We start from the raw sequence: 14,744 nt of genomic DNA, 5'->3' as shown, positions 1-14,744 counted from the left end.
CACACACACACACAGTTACTTCTTTTCTATATTCATTGTCTAGTTATTTTTATTTAAATAAAAAAATTTAGAACAATATTTAAGCTCTGTAGGTCTATAAAATGCTAGAGAATGTTGGTCAGAACTTTGAAGCTCCAAAAAGCACATAAAGGCAGCATAAAATGAGTCCATGATTCTCCAGCGGTTTTATATATATACCTTCAGAAGCAACATGATAGATGTGGGTGAGAAATAGATCAATATTTATGTCCCTTTTTACTCAAAATCTCCACTTACACTTTCAGACATGAAAGTGAAACTAAACAGGCACCATATGTGGATTTCAAATGTGAAAGTGGAGATTTAGAGTATAAAAAGGATTTAAATATTGATCTGTTTCTCATGTTGTTGTTGATATTAAGCAGGGCACCATGTCATATCTCACCTAGGGCACCAAGTAAGCCAGAACTGGCACTGACCACAGTTTGACTACCCCAAATCAGCAACGTTGGTTTGATGGGTGTCGATTTGCAGTGTTGGCAATAAAAAATATAAGCTACAAACCCTCCTGAGAGAGACAAAGTAGCCCACTGTATTTTTAGGTGGTCATTAATACTGTACCATATTATTGTTTGAAGTACCAAGTACAAAATTAAAATAGTAATCATTTACTTACCCTCCTGCCATCCCAGATGTGTATGATTTTCTTTCTTCTGCAGAACACACAGATTTTTAGAAGAATTTTTCAGCTCTGAAGGTCCACACAATGCAATTAAATGGTGTCCAGAACTTTGAAGCCACAAAAAGTACATAAAGGCAGCATAAACGTAATCCATAAGACTTTGGTTAAATCTATATCTTCAGAAGCGAAATACGATTCCAGAAATTGTGTCAGCTAATGTTGAGAAGTGCCTGACGAATAATGTTATTAAGCATTTAACATGTAAGGTAAATTGGCTCACTATTTGGCAGGTATTGCATGGAAGTTTCCTTTTTTTATGCATGGTGTTATAACCACATTTCAATTATTTATAATACATTTGTAAATTAGTTAAGTCATAAATAAACCCCTTTGTAATTAATGTGAAGTGTTCCCTGTTAAATTTGCAGTTCTGATTGGTGATGCTGATGACACAGAAACACATCGCCTTTATGAACAATAACTTGATACAAAGTAAAGAACCTTCTTATCAAGAACCAGTTCAATATATAGGGTTCTTTAGTTGCCTAAAGATTAAAGTTAGTTGTGTAAAGAGATTAAAAATCTATTTCAATTGATGTTATGCTTTCAAGTTTCAAAAATATTACTGCAGAAAAAAGCACAAAATATGAGCTTCTCAATGGTTCATAATCATTACAGAAAGTGCTATAATTTAGCCCTTGACTCATTTGTTGTGTTGGTTGAAAATATAGAGGAAACTAGCTGACCATGAAGATGCCTGTCAAGCAATGCGCAACTTCCCTTTTATCAAAACGTCAGCGGCATAAATTGTGCTCCTGAAGCGTATGACTCTCAAACTCACCACTCCCTGCTGAAGACAGAAGATAAGCAGTTGTTTTTAGTTATGGAACCCACAACGATAAGAGAGGGATACTTAGTGAAAAAGGTAAGTTATGGAATTATATCTTCCATTCTTCTGAGGTACAATAACAGCTTTTCTATGACATGCTGTATGATATGTTACATAGAACACAAGAAATTATTTTATTTTTTTTGTAAGCTGAACCCTTATGCACCTGATGTTTAAGGACATATTTCATCCAAAATGGAAATTATTTTATAATTGTATTCTCCATCGTTTAGTTCCAAACCTGTATGGCTTTCTATCTCTCTTTGAACACAAAAGGAGATGTTAGGCAGAATGCTTGAGACTGAAATCTTTAGTCACCATTCACAATCATTGCATCTTTTTTCCATACAATGTCAGTCCCTAACATTCAGCCTTTTACCTCCCTTTTCAAAGTCGGATACATATTTATAACAACACGAGGATATAGATTCAACTAAAACAAAAGATAAGCTATTCTTGCAACTGAATGTTGGCCACTGACCACACTGATATTATGTGCTGATGTTTTGTCATCTTTTCCACAAAGCTTGGTCAATTTTGGGAGAAGTAGAAATATCCTGCTTCCTTTCCAAAAGTAGAATAGCAGCATGTAATACACACTTATGTCTGTACAAGTTTAGTTTTCCAGTTTCACATTTCACCCTGTAGGGTTCTTTTGAAATAAACACGAAGCAAATGTTACAACTCTTCAGGGTTGTTTATAGAAGAGTGAACTTTGTGATTTTGCAATATTTCTTATACACTGATCAGCCACAACATTAAAACCATTATCATGAATTTCATCAGTTCATGAATTTCATGTGTTTGAAGCAGGAAATTTGGGCAAGCACAAGGATCTGAGCAACTTTGACAAGGGCCAAATTGTGATGGCTAGACAACAGGGTCAGAGCATCTCCAAAACAGAAGGTCTTATGGGGTGCTCCCGGTATGCAGTAGTTAGTACCTACCAAAAAATGTCCATGGAAGGACAGCCAGTGAACCGACGACAGGGTCATGGGTGCTCAAGGCTCATTGATGCGTGTAGAAAGCGAAGGCTTGCCTATCTGGTCCGATCCCACAGAAGCTACTGTAGCACAAATTTGCTGAAAAAGCCATGTTAGAAAGGTGTCAGAACACACAATGCATCGCAGCTTGCTGCATATGGGGCTGCGTAGCTGCTGACCGATCAGAGTGCCCATGCTGACCCCTGTCCACTGCCGAAAGCAACTACAATGGGCATGTGAGTGTCAGAACTGGACCATGGAGCAATGGAAGAAGGTAGCCTGGTCTGATGAATCACATTTTCTTTTAGATCATGTGGATGGCTGGGTGCGTGTGCGGTTTAACTGGGGAAGAGATGGCGGCAGGATGCACTATGGGAAGAAGGCAAGCCGGCGGATGCAGTGTGATGCTCTGGGCAATGTTCTGCTGGGAAACCTTGGGTCCTGGCATTCATGCGTATGTTACTTTGACACGCGCCACCTACCTAAAGATTGTTGCAGACCACTTACACCCCTTCATGTCAACGGTATTCCCTGATGGCAGTGGCCTCTTTCAGCAGGATAATGCGCCCTGCCACACTACAAGAATTGTTCAGATGTGGTTTGAGAGACATGACAAAGAGTTCAAGGTGTTGACTTGGCCTCTAAATTCCCCAGATTGAGCATCTATGGGATGTGCTGCACCAACAAGTCCAATCCATACACCTTGCAAAGTAGAGGATCTGCTGCTAACGTCTTGGTGCCAGATACCTCAGGACACCTTCAGAGGTCATGTGAAGTCCATGCCTCAACAGGTCAGAGCTGTTTTGGTGGCATGAGGGGGACCTACATAATATTAGGCAGGTGGTTTTAATGTTGTGGCTGATCGGTGTATGAAATGCAGGGTAATTTGGACATCAGGATCTGGCAGCTGAAAGTGAAATAGTATTGTGAACACGTGTCATCTAAAATAGAGAACTGAAAATGATAAAAAATGTAATGTTAACTCTTCACTCATACTGTCTGTGTGCAGCTGTTATTTGTGAATATTTTCAGTGATGGACAATGTTTAGAAAACTCCATCCAAATTACAGCCACATCAATGGGATTAGGACTCAAGTCAAAGTTTTAAAGTTGCCAATTTTGGCGAGTGTCAGTGTTTTATACGTAGAGTTTGTCACAGTTGTTCATTTCATATTGTCAATTGTTAGGTTTATTGTTGTACAATACAGGCTCATTGTGTGTGTGTTTTGGTTGTTGTAGGCAAATGTGGTTTATTTTTCATTAAGTCTTTCTTAAAAATATATTTTAAAGTAAAGAAAACAAACATGACCATCCATTCGATTTTTGGGTTGCACACAGTGCTGACATATTGCAGGCTTTAAATCCGTAAAATGTTAAATGGAAAATGGAGTTAAAAGCTAAATGTCTCACAGAAGATAGAGGCCATAAGAAATATACACAGATTTTGCTCTTGTGGAAAGAAATTGGTACTTTTATTCACCAAAGTGGCGTAGATGCGGCTGTCTTGTCGGGCACTTCTCAGTGCAGTCCTTAGACCTTACGGTCTAGCTGATCCCACAAAAGCTCAATGGGTTAAGATCCATAACACTCTTTTCCAAATATCTGTTGTCCAATGTCTGTGTTTCTTTGCGCACTCTAACCTTTTCTTTTTGATTTTCTGTTTCAAAAGTGTTTTTTCTTTGCAATTCTTCCCTATGCAAGTCCTGCACCCCTGAGTCTTCTCTTTACTGTTGTACATGAAACTGGTGTTGAGCGAGTAGAATTCAATGAAGCTGTCAGCTGAGGACATGTGAGGCGTCTATTTCTCAAACTAGAGACTCTGATGTACTTCTCCTCTTGTTTAGTTATACATCTGGCCTTTCAAATCTCTTTCTGTCCTTGTTAGAGCCAGTTGTCCTTTGTCTTTGAAGACTGTAGTTACACCTTTGTATGAAATCTTCAGTTTTTTTTGGCAATTTCAAGCATTGTGTAGCCTTCATTCCTCAAAACAATGATTGACTGATGAGTTTCTAGAGATAGCTGATTATTTTTTGCCATTTTTGACCTAATATTGACCTTAAGACATGCCAGTCTATTGCATACTGTGGCAACTCAAAAACAAACACAAAGAAACTAAGCTTCATTTAATGAACCAAATAGCTTTCAGCTGTGTCTGATATAATAGCAAGTGATTTTCTAGCAAAAAATGATCAATTTAGCATGATTACTCAAGGATAAGGTATTGGAGTGATGCTGCTGTCTAGATTTGATCAAAAATTACTTTTTTCAAATAGTTATGGTGCTGTTTTATACATCAGTATAATATATACCTTCTGAAACAGCAAAATCTGTACATTATTCAAAATATTTGACCGTCAGTGTATTTGAAAGATAAATCTCACAAAATGCACAGAACTAGTTTACTATCTCTAGGGGAGACTGGAGACAATTTTTTTTCCCCTAATAACTCTGACAATTTATTTTGGCACAGATACATATGTGCAAATTGCAATATATAAATATTAACTTTTGAGAAAGACTAGTTTATAGAAGGAGGGATAAAAAAATAAAAAGTTTGAAAAATTCTGTGCATTTCAGTTGTCCCCGGTTACAATTGTACCTCTCACCCTACTTCAGACACCAACTACCGTGTTAGTATTCTTAGCCTGATAATACTAGTGTATTAGTATGCAGTCAGCAGTATTTACATTATAGAAGTCATTTAAGGAGGACTGATCAGTAAAGTGTTCTTTTATTCTGCAGGGTACAGTGCTGAAGTCATGGAAGGTGTTATGGGTGGTGTTAGCAGATGATGCTATTGAATTTTACAAAAAGAAGACAGACAGCAGTCCAAAGGGAATGATCCCTATGAAGGGAGCAGCTCTGACCAGCCCATGCCAGGATTTCAATAAGAGAACGGTGAAGAAATCTTGTGGCTTGAAAACCAATACTGCTGACTTATCTGGATTATTTCATAAATGTCTTCAATATGTTTCACAACAGTTAGTGTTTAAGGTCAGCACAGCGAAGAACCAGGACCATTTCTTTCAAGCGACCCACCTAGAGGAAAGAGAGCTTTGGGTGAAAGACATCAAGAGAGCAATCACATGTTTACAGGGGGGAAAGACGTTTGCCAGGAAGTCAACGCGACGATCCATTCGATTACCGGAAAATGTTAACCTCAGGTAACCTCTTATGATTCAGTTTCTAAAACAGCATCAGATATGAAATACTTGTAATGTCTTTGGCAAAATCTATAAATCAGATCAATGACCATGTTTACATGCACATGAAATACTGATTAATATTTCGGAATTTCGTTAAATTCCAGTCATGTTAACAGTGTTGTGCACTTAAAAAAAGTAATCCACCACAAATGAACAATTACTTTTCTAAAATGTTTTATCGTATTACACTTCTCATTACTTCATGTTAAAAGTAACCACAGTACTAATTACTTTAGTTTTAAATCACTAAACCATTTTATTTTAGAAATGTATGCATCCAAGAGATTTCCGTAAAAGTAATGAATCGACTTAAAAGTAACTGTAATTTGATTACAAAAATAAAATAAATCGAATGTTTTACACTACGTTTTTACTTTAAAAAGTAATTTTATTACATTACTTAATTACTTTGCAATCAGATTACACCAAACACTTCATGTAAACTTGTTAATCCGATGCCATAACCCGATTAAACCAATATTCCAATTTCTAGACATCCAACAAGATAACTGGTGTATGTCATATAAACACTTAATTTGGAATATTTTCTGTTCATTTATACAGTACGTGCAAATGTCTAAATAAAATAAAAATTTTAGTGCTACGAGACACAAGCAGATTTAAAAAGTGTGAGGAAAAATGTGAACAAAAAAAAACTTTCAAGAGTTGATAAATGTACTTACATTTCCAACATGTCAACAAGAGTATGGCGAAATAAATAAACTAAAACAACAAAGACTTAATATGGACCTTAATCAGAAATTGATCTGCTTTTAAACATGGTCATTGTTAAATCGCTTGGATAACAAAATGACGGCTGAACAGACGGATGAACTGGATGAACAATAATGTTTTAAATACTCGTTAAACATGATAAAACCTTTGAAACATTGCCTTTTTTCCTGTCTGTCTTCAGTGAACTGTATGTTTTAATGAAAGATCAAGACACAGGGGTTAAAGAGCTGAAGCTAGAGAAGGATAAAAGACAATTTAATCACTGTTTCACAGGTAAGATATCAAATTTTATGTGTAATATTCTAATTATGTTTAAAGGACAGTCCTAGACTGAAAACACTGAACTCACAACCCCAGTAGAAAATGAAGAACCATCTCACCTATATGCAAAGGAAAGACTTTCAAACTGCCTTTCAATGACTCATATATAGGAACTATAATCTAGACACATTGCAACAAGCTAAAATGTGTATTCTAAGAATACATGTATGAAAGGGAATAAAAAAGGATATGGAAACAGTACTAATCAGGGTATGATATATATATATATATATATATATATATATATATATATATATATATATATATATATATACATATATACATATAGAGTATATATATATATATATGTATATATATATATATATATATATATATATATATATATATATATAGATTATAGTTCTTGTCTTACAAGAGAAATTAGTACTATATTTATAAAAATAAATACTAGATTACATTGACTTTCTGTAATTCAATAATGAATTATCAACAATGGTGAATTATCAGTATTTTATATGTGTATACACATACATAATATACATGCAATTTCTTACTCAATGTTGTGCTGTTGTTTCAGTGATTGACTTGATTTACGTTTGACATTTCTGTTTAACAAAGAATCAACTATAGCAAGTACAACACATGAACAGTATGATAGGACTACTGTTCTATTATAATATGCAAGTATTAAAGTATAAAAGCATTCAAGTGTCTGTGAAAACACACATAAGATACACATAAATTACACATGTGTAGATTATGTGTTATGAGTAGCTCAATATGTGTTTGACAGCCAGTTGCTTCTCATGAAATTTCAGTGTGAAAATAATGAATCCTGTTCAGAATATATCTATAAAAAATATATATATATATATATATATATAATGTTTGTAATATATCATATAATACAATTTTATTTGTTTGTCCACAAAATGTGGTGAAAGTGAATATTTAATACTGTTGCAGATAGTTCTGAAAAAAGAGCGTCCTTTAATCTCCGTCCTTTTCTTGCCTATTTGTACATAATCCCTCATGGGTGTCATCTACACAAACTGCTGAACCCAACACTAACATAAAATTATGTTTTCTTTAAAAAGGAATGGAATTCTTTAACAAGTTCTCAACAAAAATGTGATTATTCATGATTGACTGTGTTTCTCATGCTCTATCAGTGCAGGTGTGGTTGACAGGAGCGCTTATCTCATTGTCATGGCAACAGTTCAGGATGAAGTTAGATTATGTCAGAATTTGTTGGAAAGTCATACCAGACTGCTCAAACATTCCAAGACCCGACAAATGCAGATTAAACATGTTGAATCTGTGAAAACAGATGCCAACGAAAACCAACGGGGTGATCACACTGATCTGTGTTTGTTGGTGTCTGTTGGGGCGAGTGGCTTTCTAAGGCTACATTCACACCGCAGTTGAATGTGGCCCAAATTTAACGTCCTGTATACATCCACTCAAATCTTTTCTGGTGATCTACTGACAGGAAACACCGTGATTGACTGGTTGATCTCTCAAGGAAAGACTAGGAACAGAGCTGAGGGGTTGATGCTGGCCACTGGACTGCTCAATGAGGGCTTCCTACAGCCTGCGGGAGAGATTTCCAAATACGGGGCAGAAAAAGGAGCAGAATGTGCTTTCTTGGACCAAACAGAAGCTCTTTATTATTTTGTGAGTAACAAATCACCAAATCACAAGCTGCTAGGGCATGTGTTCCAAAACCTAGTGAGCTGCCTACACAAGTAGAATTTTAGGACATTAAAGGTGCACTAATGACACGAATGCTGTGCCAAAATGCATGCAGCATGATTGTGCTGCCTTCTAAGACAAACACAATTCATATGGCTCACCCAATCATGAGCTTGGCCAACCTTGAGAGCCACACCCAGATGGTCCTATGGCCCACTTTATACCTTCTGGAGCCAGGACTGGTTGAGTGTTCCAAATCAGTCACTTTTTAGATTTAATTTCTGCGAGATGTTGGCTATGTAAGCCTAGGTAGGCAGTAGACAACAAGGCAGCTCACTAAGTTTTGGAACTTGGCCATATTATACTGTATTTTATAATGTGAATGTAGTTCTCTATTTAAAGCAAAAATACTTTTTTGTTGATTTGCAGGCAGATAGTGGGTTTTTTTGTGAGGGATATTCCAGCGATGATGATGCGATTGTGAAGGAGGAGTTCAGAGGTGCAATAGTCAAACAGGGCTGTTTGATGAAGCAGGTAAGAATCTGCACTGCTTTGACATACAGTCTAAAGTAAAATACATTTTGAGAGCTCCATTGACTGTCCCGCTGAAATCTCTGGGTATACATCCATGCAGGTATTTAACTGCAAGGTTTGTTTAGCTTGTTGGTGGTTGGATGTGTGTATGACCGCTGACAGAATAGATCTAAAAGAAAGACAGATGCTAAATAGCAACCAAAAGTATCTTCTTTGCACTAAGTGCAAATAGTGTCTATTTGTGGCTTCTCCGGTGCAAATAGTGGGAGATACTATTACACCCTTAATTTAAGACTAACATACAGAATAGGGGCATAAATGCAGTGTGTTTATTTAGGGTCCGACGGCCACCCTACACCAACCCCTCCCCCTAAACCTAACCCTACCTTACACAAAGTAACCATGGTTTAACTTAATTAACCATAGTATCAACATGGTATTTTATAGTACAATCATACTAACAACAAAATTAAACATGGTTACTATATTAACGCCTTATTACTGTAGTAGCATTATGGTTTGCATTAAACTTGTGGCTTCTGCCAAAAAACATGGTTACCGTAATCCCATTCTTGTTATTGTAATGCATCCAGATGTCTTGTGCTTTTTTGTAATTCCTATTTTTATTATTATTAGGATTCTGAAGTTTCTCATCACTGTAATTCAGTAATGTTTAGAGGAATATACCTAAAACTCCAAAGAAAAATGTCAGGATGCATTACGGTAATTTGGGAAGAAATTGTGCTGAATTGTAATGGAACGGATCACTCCTCGTGACAAGTTATTGTGTATATATGTATATATATAAAGAATATATATTCTTTATATATATATAAAGAAAAAAAGTCTCTCACACACGGAGAGACGAGATGGGAGAGTGTGGATCCAAAAGCAGACTATTTTATTAATGTAACTCAGAAGAAGACATAAAGATGAAAAAAAGGGAAAATCAAATGTCACAGCAGTTTGCTGGTTAAAGATGTATGTAACATTAAAATTAACATGCTAACAAACAAACTAGCATACAAGAACTGACCATGAGGGAGGGAAAACAGAGAAGGATGATGGAACAGGGAACAGCTGTGGAAGATGGAGGGCAGGTGAGGGTAATCAACAAAGGTGCATCCTGGGAAATGAAGTCCATGAATAAGGGGAAAATAAAGAGCAATTTCTGGCAACCACTGCTGCAAGCTTTACATACATTTAAAATGATTCTTTCTACAGAAATAGATTTTACTTGGGGTGTGAAATGTGACCTACAAAAGGGCATTTGGTGAGATTTATCCAGATACTACATATTACAATAGATGTCTTCAGACACTCCTTACTTATATATTTTCTCTCTCTCTCCTAAACAGGGTCATAGAAGAAAGAACTGGAAAGTCCGGAAGTTTATCCTCAGAGATGATCCTGCTTATATCCACTATTATGATCCAACAAAGGTGAGCATGTTTCTGTATTCAAAGATAGATCTTTCTTTTTTCTCTCTTCTTGTGCTCGTGCAGAATTAAAGCCTTTTATTTTTCTAATGTCTGTCTGTCTTTCTCTGTAAGGGTGAGGAAGATCCACTTGGTTCCATTCACCTGCGTGGATCAGTTGTGACTGCAGTTGAATATGTGCCTGACGGTATGACAACTAGCTTATGTTGTGAATATATAATATTTATGTAAATGCACCCCTATGAATTAGTTCTTAGTAGGTCCTGACCACATAACGGTTCCATATCAATACACCAAATTATTTCAATTATTTCACAGAGCAGTACAGGCTACCACAGCAAAATAATCAATTTATACAAAGACATTAGCTAAGTACATAAGATAAGAATGACAAAAAAATTCTATAATATATTCAATTTATTTTCATTTCTGTTGAAAAGCCTCCTTGCTCTCCCTCTATCATTCGCACTGACCCACACCACACTCACACACACTGACACAGATACCCACGCATACACACATAGAGACTTGATGTAAACGCACCCCGCGACTTGATCAATACAACAGTTTCTATATTAACCAAAATAATTCTGAGTATGTGCTAGTGTTTCACACACGGAACACAGCTGACTGTACATTATCCCGCTTATTGCATGGCAACTAACCAAATAAATAAATGCATGGATATAAAATGTTTATTTGCAATGAAATTATGTAATTTGAGAAGAAAGAAATCCCTGAACAGCTGAAATCAACCTCCGGTTTGCGTCGGAGTCCTGTTAGTGTTTATTTTGAAAAATGACTATCTGACTCCTCAATATTCAGTCTATTACAAGACTACTTGCCAAATAAATAAATATAAGCACATGAAACATTGATTTGAGTTTAAATTATTTGATCACACATTGATCCAAGAAGCAGGAGAGACTGCTCGCAGGACTCAGATCAGCGGTCTGATTCATCTAAATCCCTGGATGTGCGGTTGTTACAGAGCAATATCTGACCACTGGATGGCGCCATTAACCAATCATAATCGAGTATTCTAGAGAGCTGTGTAATGAAGCATAATAATTACCAGCATTGAGTGTAATCTGACTACAAAGTAATTTGTTAATGTAGTGTAATTACTTTTTAGTAAAAAAGTAGTGTAACAAATCATAATTTAAATTCTTGTATTCAGATTACAGTTATTGACTTTCAATTAAATACTTGGGTTACACATATTTCTTAAATAATATTGTTTGTTAAGAATACATTTAAAAAACATTTATAAAGTTCACATGTACGTCTGTTTGCATTTCTGTGAAAGGTGAAGGGGGTGCGCCCCCAAATGAGTGTATGACTTGTGTGCGACTATGAACAATGTGCAAATATGGAAATATTTTTTTATTTATTGAGCAGAAAAGAAAACCCTCAGTGAAAAGTGTTTTAGAAGGTAACTGCAATGTGATTACTTTTCCCATGAAGCAATCAAAAGTATTCTGATTACAATTTTAAAGAAGTAATTACGAAGTAAAGAGTAACTTACCCAACATTGATCACACAACATCTACTGATTTATAAATGAAATATTGCGCAACTTTAATGGCATTAATTGGCTGAATCTCACCAAACCTGTCCTAGACATATTTCACACCAAAATTCAAATAAATAATTAAGAAATATTTTTTTCTTTATGCAAATTAAGCCTTTAGGTCCACTGAGACTTTTTGCATTGCCAGTGACATCATTCTGACAATTTAGCTACTCCCCCCCGCCCCTGTAAAGTTTTTCTAAATTATGGTTGTGTTTCTTTGTTTTTTTAAATCCATTTTTAAATAAAAACATTATTGTATAATGGTATAAGTATTGTAATAAAATTATGTATTACAGAAATGAGAATCTAATAAATATTGGGAATAAGTGGAATTACTAAAGTAAAATGTCTTTATTTTTGATGATTTTAATCAGTACCAAGAATGGTTCAAATGTTACTATAATATTATAATCTTTTTGTCTCCTCTTCTAAACTCCTGCAGCCAAGAGGCACGATATTGTTGGGAATCTCTTTGAAATCATCACTTCAGATGAGATACACTACTTCCTGCAGGCAGCTTCAACTAATGAGTGCACAGACTGGATCAAAGCCATACAAAGTGTGGCAAAATGTGGCAAATAACCATATAAGACTCAAGCAGCAGTCCTAATCTATCCTGTAATTTGAAGAACAAAAAACTAATTTGAAGAGTCATGCCTGTTAATATATGCAGGGTTTTATGTTAAGGACCTGTTTGAAACTCACAGTTTTGCCTACGCATCAAACATGTTCCCCTTTCAGCACCCTCCCCCCACCAATATTATTTTTTTAATTTGTTGTTACTTTTCCTTCATCATTAACATAAAACAAGAGGCTTTCTAATTATCATCTAATACACATTCTTACTATAGTGACAGGATGTGGGCTTTTCACTGTTTCCCCATTGTGAAAGATACTGTACTAGCACTCAAACCCATCCAGAACTGTCAACACTGTGGAAACTGATAAGGGAACCTACAATGTCCAGTAGTTTCCTGTTTTTATTTTAAGCATAATACTTCCTGTTTATCTACATGAGTTGGTCGAATAAAGAAAGATATGTTACAACAGGCAGTCTGGAGGAGGTCATGCAAGAAAAAAATGTGTCAGATCAGCTCAGCCCTGCTGTGCTCTGTACTGATAAAGAGGTCATACAGTACATCGGCTAAAAAATCACATTGATTCATCACACCAGCTGGTTAAATGTCATTGCAAAAATGGCTAAGAAAAGCTCTAGCATAATAATTTTTTTTTGGTTTTCGGGTGCATGCCACTTAGTTTGATATTTTGTTTCTAATTCAATGAAGTTCAGACATTTTGAAGTGTGGTTTAAGTGTCCAAATGTGGACAAATACTATTTTGGGGTCACTATATGTTTACTTACAATAAGAGATGATTCCTGTTTTTATTAACCCCTTAAACCATCAGGTCTAGTGGGTAGGGCCAATAGTATGTAATACATTTACACTAAAGATGTAAAAGTCCAGATGCATAAATAATCGTGGTACAATTTGAAATCTTTTGATTTAAAACAAAAAACAGATCATTATATGTTCATGTTAACTAATTGACTATTAACTATATGTAAACTAACAAGTTATCTAGTATTAAAGGAATAGTCCTCTCATCATTTACTCACCCTCATGTCAGATGTGTATGACATTCTTTCATCTGCTGAGCAAAACAATGATTTTCAGAAGCATATTTCAGCTCTGTAGAATATAGTAGATTTTATAGTAGATTTTTATATATCAAATGTAGAAAAGTACTAATATAGAATAGCCTGGACTATGTGTGACCCAGGAGAAGGCATATGAGGAAACTAAAAGTATTATGCAAGAAACACACTGTGCACTCAGTTGTAGCACAGACAATGATACAAGAAAGCACTGGGAACAAGGTTAAATATTAACACAACCAATGATAAAAATGACCGTAATATGATCAGATTGTTACATTTAATTTACTCAAAATGGTGCTTTGATAATAAATGAATATAAAACGTTATTGTTTAAAAAGGACTAGAAGCCAGGTTCCCATCATTTAAAAGACGTATAATGAAATAATGGTGGTGGACAGTATCCAGTGGCTAAAAAAACCTTAATAGGGCATAGATATGAGGTCATGCTAGATAACAAACTGTATAAAAAATGAAGGTTTTTGACCAAGAGAGTCAGATCTCAGCTGACATCTCGGGTTTGTTGGTTTGCTCAATAAACTCTAACCTTTGGCACCTGGAACTCCAGACTTTGAGAGTTTTCTTACTGACAGGGAAGAAAAGTTCTCCATGCTCCACGACATAAAATTTGCAACCACGAAGGGACTGGCACAAGGACAAGTGACTTACTTGCACTGACTGCACAGACTCACTTTCATCAAAAGGTTACTGAGGTTAGCGATGATGCTTAAAATTGTGTTTTTGTGAAAGTCTGTTGCAAGTTTTGGCCCAGGTGGTACCTCTAACAAAGGCCTCACCGGTCTTGTACTTAATTAAAGGACTAATTGGATGAAATCCAAAGTTTGAAAGTAGTTAATCATCCAAATTGTAGTTGCTGTGATCCAGATAAAGAAACACAATTATTAATAAAGAAACTAAATCAAAGTTAAGAAAAAGCACCTGTTTCCAGGGGTGTAAAGTAACGAATTACAAATACTCACGTTACTATAATTAACTACTTTTTCCCAAGAATTTTACTTTTTCAAGTAGTTTAAACATTTTCTACTTTACTTGAGTACATTGTAAATGTTGTAACTGTAATTTTACT

General features: G+C 35.6%; 1 protein-coding gene across 1 annotated transcript; it reads left to right on the top strand.

The window, feature by feature from the left end:
* Positions 1-1,512: 1,512 nt before the first annotated feature.
* LOC127617453 (pleckstrin-like) lies at positions 1,513-14,211 on the top strand. Its single transcript, XM_052089425.1, has 9 exons — positions 1,513-1,586; positions 5,276-5,431; positions 5,516-5,697; positions 6,656-6,747; positions 8,249-8,433; positions 8,881-8,985; positions 10,344-10,427; positions 10,539-10,611; positions 12,443-14,211. The coding sequence occupies exons 1-9, from the start codon at positions 1,545-1,547 to the stop codon at positions 12,580-12,582; spliced, it is 1,059 nt and encodes a 352-aa protein (XP_051945385.1). The 5' UTR covers positions 1,513-1,544; the 3' UTR covers positions 12,583-14,211.
* Positions 14,212-14,744: the final 533 nt, after the last annotated feature.

Source organism: Xyrauchen texanus, chromosome 24 (assembly GCF_025860055.1).
Source record: "Xyrauchen texanus isolate HMW12.3.18 chromosome 24, RBS_HiC_50CHRs, whole genome shotgun sequence".
NCBI lineage: Eukaryota > Metazoa > Chordata > Actinopteri > Cypriniformes > Catostomidae > Xyrauchen > Xyrauchen texanus.
This window is presented reverse-complemented; position numbering and strand designations above follow the sequence as displayed.